General features: G+C 59.9%; 1 protein-coding gene across 1 annotated transcript in view; it reads right to left on the minus strand.

The window, feature by feature from the left end:
- Nucleotides 1–227: 227 nt before the first annotated feature.
- The window catches only part of LOC108531389 (LIM homeobox transcription factor 1-beta), an 85,630-nt gene continuing 75,854 nt past the window's right edge, over nt 228–10,003 (minus strand). Inside the window, exons 2-7 of the mRNA XM_017874810.1 lie at nt 5,765–5,997; nt 3,681–3,862; nt 3,401–3,478; nt 3,190–3,256; nt 1,017–1,181; nt 228–728 (exon numbers count right to left, since the gene is read on the minus strand). Of these exons, the coding sequence (XP_017730299.1) occupies nt 571–728; nt 1,017–1,181; nt 3,190–3,256; nt 3,401–3,478; nt 3,681–3,862; nt 5,765–5,997 (883 nt within the window). The 3' untranslated portion in view covers nt 228–570. The remainder of the gene's footprint in view (nt 729–1,016; nt 1,182–3,189; nt 3,257–3,400; nt 3,479–3,680; nt 3,863–5,764; nt 5,998–10,003) is intronic.

Consider the following 10,003-nt stretch of genomic DNA (forward strand, 5'->3'; position numbering starts at 1 on the left):
GCCCAGGCTCAGGCCCCGAGCCTGCCCCCTGACAGTGCCTCCCCCTCAGGCCCCTCCCCACTGCTGCTCCAGACTCAGGCTGGGGGGCGGTTGCGGTTCCAGGCAGTGGGCCTGTCCCCAGAGGCCACCCCTGCCCTTGCTGGGGCACAGGTACACACGCTTCTCAGGTCACTGCCTCATGACGCCATTGTCCTGGGGCTTGCATGGAAGGCCATGGACACAGAGAGGACATTTAAAAAAATAGAGAGAATTTAAGCTTCCCAAAAAAGAGATGGGGAGGAGGTGATGGAGGCCAAGGTGGGGCTGGGAGGCGAGTGGCCGTCGAGAGCTCTGGGTCCCTGGGGATGACAAGGTCTCTGTGGGCAGGACACAGCCCCTGCTCAGGCTGTGCCCATCTACCGATCTGGCTGTACCCAACGGGCAGTGGTCAGGCCCTGCCGGCCGAGGGGAGGGCACCGTATGGCTGTCTGTAGTCTGTGCGGAGAGCAGGGCGGGGGTGGCCAGGCTGGCCGCAGAGGCTGGCGGTCCCCCCCAGGCCCCTGCCCAAGCGTCCGTGCGCCCGGCTGGCTCTCAGGAGGCGAAGTAGGAACTCTGCATGGAGTAGAGCCGGTCGATGGGGTTCCCCACGCGGGCCTGCAGGGAGCCCACGTCTGAGGAGCCGAGGAAGCAGTCGCTGAGGCTGGTTAAGGAGGTATCGCTGTCGATGTCATGGAAGATGGAGTCGTTCCCTGGGGGGGCAGAAGGGGTGTCAGGACCGCAGAGCAGGCTGGGGCTCCTGGGGGCCCTGTTTGCCCTGTAGGCTGTGTGACTGGAGGCCAGGGAGAGACAGGATGGCCTGCTGGCTAGTGTGGGCCAAGAGGGGCCGGGGCCCTTCCTGTCAGCAGGAGGCAGGAGGGCTGTGCTGGCCATGCTGCCTGAGCCCTGGTGCAGCAGGTGGCTTTATGTTCCCAGGTCTGCCTGGCCTGGCAGAGGGCAGGGCTGTGCTGGGGTGGGCGGGCGGAGGTAGGGCGGCTTACCATAGGGGTTCATGTGGTCACCTGGCATTTGGGGCGGCGTGAGGCCCTGCTGGAAGGGGTCGCTGCTGCCATACGGGCTCTGCTCCATGGCCACGATCTGCTGCTGCGGTGGGGCCAGTGGCGTGTAGGAGGCCATCATGCCCTCCATGCGGCTGGACAGGACCTCTGGGGGCACAGTGAGCCTTCACCCACTGGCCTGGCCCACGCCCTCCCAGCGACACCCCATGGCCCAGCTTCACCGGCAGCCTCCCCAGTCTGACCCCCTTCTGACTGCCCAGGCACCCCACTCTGGCTGAAGCTGTCCGGACACTGACTTCCCATCCCCTTCCCCAGGTGCACATTCCAGCTCCTCCTCCAGACACAGTTTATCAAAAGCCAGAGGCCTCCCCTCCCCACCTTCCTTCCTCCCACCACTCCACCCCTCCAGGGGATCCAGGGAGGAGGCAGACCCCACACAGGCAATAGTGATGCTGCCCTGCATCTGGGAGCACCAAGGTCCCAGACCCAGGCCAAAGAGGCCCTGGGAAGACTTCCTGGAGGAAAGGGCCCTCACCCCGATGTGACTTAAAGAACTAACAGGGGCTCAACAGGCCAGAGCAGGGAAGGCAAGCCAGGCTGAGGGGCGGCAAACGCATGGACGAGACAGACCGCCAGGTAAGTGAGGGTGCAGCACGCGGGGCCGAGAGCCAGGGAGACAGGTCGGTGCCGAGAGGGACCACAGGTCATGGGGAGTCCTGGGGCGCTGAGCTGGGTGGGGGTCCCCGAGGCCGCTGGGAGCCGCAGGAGGGTTTGGTAGACAAGGGTGAGAAAGGCTGGAGGAGGAGACCCAGGCTGGGGCCAGTGGGGGAGGAAGCCAGAGGAAGGGTGGGATCTCTGTCAAGGTAGCTGTAGAAGAGACAGCTCCTAGGAGGGTGCGAGAGACATGAGAAGACTTCACTCCCCAACTTGGCACCTCAGCGGTTCAGCAGCATGGGATGAGAAAGGTCAGAGGTGACTCCTGGTTCCTGGTTCGACAGGGCGGATGGTGCTGCCATTTGCAGAGAAGGGTGGGGAGGAGCAGGGCATGCCATGTGCATGTGGGCAGGATGGAGGCAGGATGGAGGGTATGGCATGGGCTGGGATGAGCTGGGGGGACTGTGGGACCTTCTCAGGGAGGCTGTGTCCAGGAAGTAGTTGGGAACACTGAGGGGTGAGACACAGTCCAGGACCTGGCTGGGAGACCAGAGGCAGTAACTGCAGCCCCAGGAGGGGCAGAGGGGGAAGCGAGGAAGAAGCAGGCGCTAAGGCTGTGTCCTTAGAAGCCCAGTCCAGCCTGGGACACTGGCCTGGCCCCCAGTGCCCGGGTATCTGCCCATTGGTGTCCTGGCACCTGCCCAGAAGCCTCCCTGTCACCGAGGCACAGGCAGCTGTCTCCCACCCGCTTCAGCAGCCCCAGGGAGCTCCCTGCTCCTCCCTCATGGCCTTGAAGGCCCAGGAGACCAACCCTGGCTCGAGATTCTGATATGGAAACACAGTGTTTGGTAAAGCAGTGATGAGGCGGCCTGACTCATGCCCCTGAAACTAGTCCCTCCCAACTCAGCAGGCCCCTCACGCCCTGACAAGCTTTGTCTGCAGAATTCCAGCAGGGTGGTAGCGCCATCCTGTTAAAGGTACAGGCTTTGAGCTCCAGGCTTGGGGCTGAGGTCCAACTTTGCGCCTTACTGGCTGAGGGATCCCAGGCAGTCCCTCAGTTTCCTCATCTGTGAAACGGGACATGGCGATACCCTTCCTTGCAGTGATCTGCGAGGACAGGGCAAGATGGGGTGTGCTGAAGGCTGAGACCCATGTCTGCACGCAGTGAGTGTGAGGAGACCGTTGCTGTTTTGACTGCAGAAATTCTGCCAACCCTCCAGGCCACCACTCTGCCATCTCTCCTCCCTGGGTCCCCTAGTCCCCATGGCTTCTCTATTTCTCTGTATCTCAGTGGTTTTAAAGCAGAAGTTTCCTGGGATCTGATGGCCTTGGTGGAAGGCTTTTCAGAAGTTTTGTTAAAAGAAACACCCCAGGCCCCTCTGTCCCTAGCCCGGGGACAGGTGCAGCCCTGGTCCCAGCCCTGGCCCAGGCTCACCCAGCCCCAGCCCCTGTCCCAGCTCACCCAGGCCCAGGCCCAGCCCCAGTCCCGGCCCTGGCTCACCCTGGCCCAGCCGCTGGGAGTTCTGCTGCTCCTGCTGCTGCTGGTGCCGTCGCGCCAGCTTCTTCATCTGCAGGGATAGCGCAGTTCAGGCCGGTGCTGCCCCTCGCCTCCAGGCACAGCCAGCCCTACGCCCCCTGGACCATAGTCTTCTGGCTGCCCCCTCTACTCCCACCCTACCTGGGGCCAGTGGGGGTAGAGGGTGGCCTCTTACCTTTGCTCTTTGGTTCTGAAACCAGACCTGGACCACACGTACACTGAGGCCCGTCTCAGCTGCCAGTGTCTCTCGGACCTGGCCCAGAGAGAGGGGGATCAGGTCAGGCCATCCAGGGGCAGCAGCTGGGAGATGGCGGGTTTAGGGGGATGATGGGATGTGGGGGGAGATGGAGGATGGAGGGATTTCCCTGCCCCCAGCAGGAGCAGGGGGTGGTCTCCAGAAAGGCAGTGGGTGTGTGGGCACCAGCCTCAGCCCTGCTCCCCTGGCCGCCCCTCACCTTTCGGCAAGGCTTGGACGAGACCTCGAAGGAGGCCTTGAAGGCTCTTCGCTGCTGCGTGGTGAGGATGGTCCGGGGTCGCTTGGGCCTCCGCGGGTCCTTCCCATCATCCCCGCTGCCCTTGCTCTGGCTGCCCTGCCCCTTGGCCGGCTTCATGTCCCCATCTTCATCCTCGCTCTTCACTGTGGGGGACACAACCCGGCCTGTGAGGAAGGGGCAGGGGCAGCCCGGGCCTCAGCCTTGTCCCCTTAGGCAACCTGCTGCTGCCCAACAGGAGCCTGTCCCCTCTGTTGATACCTGCCATGGCTCCCCAGTGCCCCCAGGATAAGGTCTCCTTCCCTCCCCTGGCCCACAGGCCCTGCCTCGCCTGGGCCCTCGTCTCCTGCCTGCTCTACCCTGCGAGTACACATGGTTATGCACATGCAGCCTGGCTGTGTGGACCCAGCCACACGAAAGTGGGGGCAAGCAAAGACGATGCCGGCCCCGGGCAGATATTCACACAAGAGGTGGCTAGGGACGCAGCGTCCGTATGCACCGCACACACTCCAAGATGCACACCTCACCCGCTGGGCACATGCACGATGGGCCCCCCACAAAGGCGTCAGGCGGCAATGAGGCGTATTCACACACATGGGCCCATGCTCACAGGCAGGAACGTACAGGCATGCATGTATCTGGACAGACACAGACAGTGTGCGGAAGCATATGCACTTCAACCAGCGCTACAGCCACACCCACCACACACACACGGCATTTCCCTGCCCCAGGTTTGGGTCTCAGAAATGTCAGCAGCCCCAGATGGATGGCCAAGCCTCCCCAGCCACCACTGGGCCTCCCACTGCCCCCACCCAGGCTGGTCTTCCTGTTCTCCTTGGAGTGTGAGAAGGGTGATCTGCTCCCACTGAGACCCCCTCTGCTGGGCCTGGCCAGCCTCTGCTCTTCCTCAGGAGCCATGGGGCTGGCTGCAGCGGTGCCCTGCCCAGGGATGGGTAGGGACAGATGGTGGTGGGCTCACTGCCTCCACGCAGGCCCTGGCCATGGAAAACCCTTTCCATGTGGCAGATCCTGTTGCCAGAGGGCTCCAGGTTACCCATGGGGCCTGGCAGACCAGGACAACTCCTCTTCATGCCCCCTGTTCCAGTCCTTCCCCACTGTTCCCAGGACAAGGGCCAAAGCCACCTCCTGGCCTTTCCCTCCTTAAGGCTCACTCTTGGTTGGGCTTGCCCTGTCTGCCAGGAGGGCTTCAAACTGGCCTTGTCCTTTTGGGGGCTAGAGCAGAGTAGGGAGGGTCCTTCACCCTGGGAAATGGGGTCTTCCCCTCTAGCACAGAGGCCTCAGTCCCCTCCCCTCAGCTGGGAAACAGAGGCTGGCTTGGGGCTGTTTGCTTCCCACTGCTGAAGGCTCCAGGGGGCTGAGGAGGGGAGGGCACATCAGATCCCTGCCTCTCAGGCATCCCCAGCCTGTAGACCGGGTGCTGGTGAAGACCCCTGTGGCGCTGGGCTGCGGGTTGGGGGGGGGGGCATCAAAACAGAGAGGGCAAGGGGGGTGGGCCAGAGAACAAGAGGTGTGTGTGCACACAAGCACAAGCCACAGGACATGTGAGCATGTGGACAAACATGTATGTGCAGCCATGTGGATCGGTGTTTAGTGCACAAGTGTGCGGTGTCTGTGTGTGTGTGTGTATGCTTAAGTGTGTACACTTGTGTGTGTGTACCTGGGTGTGGCTTTTGCATTCCCAGATATGTGAACACATATCTCCACATATATGTACATGTATCCATGCTCAGGGAAGGGGTATTCAGGCGTGCATTTTATGTGCTTATGTGTACACATGTGATCACACATGTGTTTATGTGTATGGATGTGTAGGTCTCAGGGGTAGTGTGCCTGGGAACATGCACGTTCGTGTCATGTGCACGCAGGTGGACACATCAGTGCGCGTGTGCATCTGGATATACATGCACCATCTGTATGCAGCTCAAGTCCTGGAAGCAGGAGGTGGCTTCTCCAGCCAGGACTCCCCGCCAGGACACCCCAGTGAGCCCCGTCCCCGAGGCCTGCCCCCAGCTCAGGCCAGGCCTCACCGGAGTCGGACTCGTCGGGGCTCACAGAGCTGAGCAGGTCCTTCTCCTTCTCGTAGTCACCCTTGCACAGTAGCTGGCCCTCCTTGAGCACGAACTCGTCGCCCTTGCGTAGCTGCCGCTCACACACGCAGCAGCAGAAGCAGCCCAGGTGGTACACGCACTCCAGCGCTCGCATCACAAACTCCGTAGGGGCGATCTTCTCCATGCAGCCGCTGCACTTGGCCGCGAAGAGCCTGCGGATGCACAAAGCGGGTGTGTTGGCTGCACTCACAAGTCCCTCCCAGGGGCCACTCCCCCCGAGGGCCTCTCCCTCTTGCCGCCCTGACCCTCAGGCCCAGGTGGGAGGGAGAGGCCCTCCTTGGGCACTGGGCCAGACAGTAGAAGGGCCCTGCAGCCCTATTCTGCCCACAGGCCCCCAGAGGCCCTGGGGTTAGTGTTGGCATCCTGCCTAGGGTCACCTGTCCCAGGCATGGCAGCTCAGGGCCCTTCCAGCTCAGAGCCATGGTGGCCACTAGAGGGCAGTGTGCAGGCTCCACCCAAACTTTCCCTGGGGGCCAGATCAGCCCCTGTCTGGAAAGGATCCTTTCTCCCTCAGCTCCCTGGTCTGCCTCTCCTCTGATCCTCCCTCACCAACACATCCAGCCAATTCCCTGCCCAACCCACTGCCCAGCCTGGGCCCCTCCTCTCCTGCCTGAGCAATTGCCTGGTCCCCTCTCTGGGCTCCTGGCCCCTTCAATCCTTCAAACCACAGCCCACACAGGAGCCGTCATACACACAGGAGCCAGGGGATCTTTCTAAAATACAAATCGGATCAAGCTGCTTCCCTGCTCCAGACTCTTCCATGGCTCCCTAGTGCCCTTAGGAGACCATCTGAGCTCCTGAGGCTGGCACTCAAGGCCCTTCATGATCCTGCCTCTTCCCTCTCTACCCTCTGCCTCCCCAGGCTGCAGCCCCAAAGAACAGCCTGCAGTTTCTCCAGAGCACCATCGTGGCAGCCTTTCAACACATCTTCCTCTGTCCTTTGGCTTGGCTAACACCTTCCCATCCCTCCGTCTCGGCTTATGCATCTCCATCACGAACAGATATTCACTGAACACGTACAGAGTGCCAGCCCGACTCTAAGCATCTTACGTGCAGAGATGCATTTAATCCTTGCAACAACCCTACAAGAAGAGAATGAACATTAGCCCCATTTTAGAGATGAGGAAATTGAGGTGCTAAGAGGCAGAGTCACTTGCTCAGAGTTACATGGGTAAATGCTGGAGGCAACTCCCAGGCTGGGCCTAATCCAGCTCCCGCATGACAACGTGGTCCCATCTCCCATCATCTCTGCAGACAAACGAGGGCGGCGGGGGCCGGGGGGGCGGTCTCTGGGCCCTGGCCAGCACTAGCGGGAGGGGCTAGGTACCACGGCCCCTCCTCTGCTGTGTCTGCTGACTGCTCCTCCCGACACTCCTCCACCCTGTCACGTGTCCTGCTCTGTGGGAACTCAGCTCAACAACACTTTGATGGAAAAATTTATGAAGAATCAAATTATTGCTGCTGGGAGGGAATTAAAATCATTTTTCATTCCCGGCGTCCCCGGGCCACGTCTGCGGGCGCCACCTTGGGAGCGCTGTGCACATCCCATCCCTCTTTATGGCCCGCCATCACGGGCATAGATTACAGCTGCAATTCTCTACTAATCGGTTCTGGAACAGAAATGGCCATAAATGGGAGGCACTCGCCTGCCTCCCTTCCCGGGGCTGCCATCAGAACCGCCCACGGTGAGCTGGTGGGGCGAAGTGGGTAGGGCCGCTTTGAGCTCTGCATGCTGCCTGGGCACTGGCCAGAGCACTCAGCAGGGGGCACCCCCAGCGACCCCTGCCACCCACCTCTATTCTACCCAGCAGGCTCCTACTCATCCTGCAATGCCCAACTCCAATGCCACCTCCTCTGGGAAACCTCTGATGCCCCAGTCTGGGGGAGGTGGCCTTCTCTATGCTCCCCTGAGCTTCCCCCAGCCTCAGTTTACTCCTGTAAAATGTAGATGTCAAGCCCTTCCTGAAGGCTGTTGTCAGGATTCGAGGATGCTGAGCATGTAACTCAATGCACGGGTATCACAGCAGAATGACAATGCATGTCTCTGCTGGTGCCCAACTCTACCAACTTTACTGGGGTTCCCTGAGACAGGACCTGGTCCCATCTGATCCTCAAGGGGGCCTCCGTGAATGTTTACAGAGTAGGTGAGTAAAGGCCTGGGGTGAGCTGAGGCTGAGGCCAGGCTCTGCTCTGGGCATGCTGGACCCCACCAGCCTGCAGGGCATGGCTCTGCAAGGGGAATGTGGGCTGGATTTTGGCTTTAATTTGGCCCTCTGGCTGAATCCCCTTGTTCGAGGCACAACCTACCCAACTGTCAGGGATAGCTTTAGGTAGAGGCCCTAGGAATCTGGCTGGCTGTCCAGCTCTACCGAGGGGCTGAGGAAGGAGCCTGGGTTTGTAGAACCTGGTGCTCTGACATGGAGGGTGGTCCTCCCCAACCCCCACTTCCCCTCTGTCCCCTCCCCACACTCCATCTGACCTAGTGGCCACACTAAGGTCTGCAGCCTGACCTCTGTGGCCTCCGAGTGAACAGACACTGGCCGTGTCGCTGCTAGCATGGCAGAGCCAGGCTCTCAGGGTCCCAGGCCAGGGTCAGCACACCTTGGGTGACTCCCGGAGAGGAGACCTTCTTAGGCTGGGGAGAGGGCAGCAGGGCGGGTGACCTGCATTTGCAGTCAAAGCCACAATGCTGGCTGTGTTCAGAACAGCCGCTAATGCCTTGGCAGCAGGGGGTCGATTGCTACTTTCTCCAAACTCATCAACACAATCTATTATTAATACTTCTCCAAAGGCTCGGTGCCGCCATTACGGAGGCAGCGCCAGCCACTCAGGGCACCATCTGTTATCTAGATTGCAAAAACTCGGGAAATAAACTGCACGCACTTTATAAACAGCATGCGCCATCCGTTTGGTCTCCAAGCATCTCTCCACCCAATAAAACATCGGGGGGGAATGCATGAAATACTCACTCCCAATTATGGGGCTGCCTTTGTCTACTGTGCTGGGGTGAGAGCGACTAATGGCGTGTGTGGGAGGGGTTGGGGATACCAGCGGGGTCCCCTCTTCTCTGTGGGTCCCCATTCCCCCTCTCTTCGTGTTTCCCACCATGGAGGACTATGGAGCCAGCCACTGAGAAGCAGGCCCAGCCACAGACAGGTGGCACTGGAATCACATGGACATGAGTTCCATGCCTTGTCCCACCACTTGCTAGCTGGTGACCGGGCGAGTAATTTGTCTCAGCTCACTTATCTGTACAATGGACTGGACAACATTGCCTGCATCTCAGCATGAACATGTAGCGAGTTGTTGGTGTAAAGCAGCAGCTGTGGCGGGCACAATCTCCATAACTTCCTCACTGTGTGGCCTTAGGCAAGGCATTTGACCTCTCTGAGCCTCAAATTCTTCATCTATAAAATGGGAATGATCAGGCCAGCGCGGCGGCTCACGCCTGTAATCTCAGCACTTTGGGAGGCCGAGATGGGCAGATCACGACGTCAGGAGATTGAGACCAGCCTGGGCCGGGTGCAGTGGCTCACGCCTGTAATCCCAGCACTTTGGGAGGCCGAGATGGGCGGATCACGAGGTCAAGAGATCGAGACCATCCTGGCTAACACGGTGAAACCCCATCTCTACTAAAAATACAAAAAAATTAGCCAGGCGTAGTGGCAGGTACCCGTAGTCCCCAGCTACTCGGGACGCTGAGGCAGGATAATGGCGTGAACCTGGGAGGCGGAGCTTGCAGTGAGCCGAGATCGCGCCACCGCACTCCAGCCTGGGTGACTGAGAAAGACTCCGTCTCAAAAAAAAAAAAGAAAGAAAAAGACCAGCCTGGCCAACATGGTGAAACCCCGTCTCTACTAAAAATACAAAAATTAGCCGGGCGTGGTGGCGCACGCCTGTAATCCCAGCTACTCGGGAGGCTGAGGCAGAAGAATCGCTTGAACCCAGGAGATGGAGGTTGCAGTGAGCCGAGATTATGCCACTGCACTCCAGCCTGGGTGACAGAGAGAGACTCCGTCTCAAAAAATAAAAAAAAATTTAAAAAATTAAAAAAAAATGGGAATGATCATCCCGACCATGGGGTTTTTGGCAGGGGCTGGATGCATTGAAAGCCCTCGGCACCACGCTGGCATGAAGAAAGTACTCCATGTTTCTTTC

The sequence above is a fragment of the Rhinopithecus bieti genome, unplaced genomic scaffold (assembly GCF_001698545.2).
Source record: "Rhinopithecus bieti isolate Rb0 unplaced genomic scaffold, ASM169854v2 scaffold_7967, whole genome shotgun sequence".
Lineage (NCBI taxonomy): Eukaryota > Metazoa > Chordata > Mammalia > Primates > Cercopithecidae > Rhinopithecus > Rhinopithecus bieti.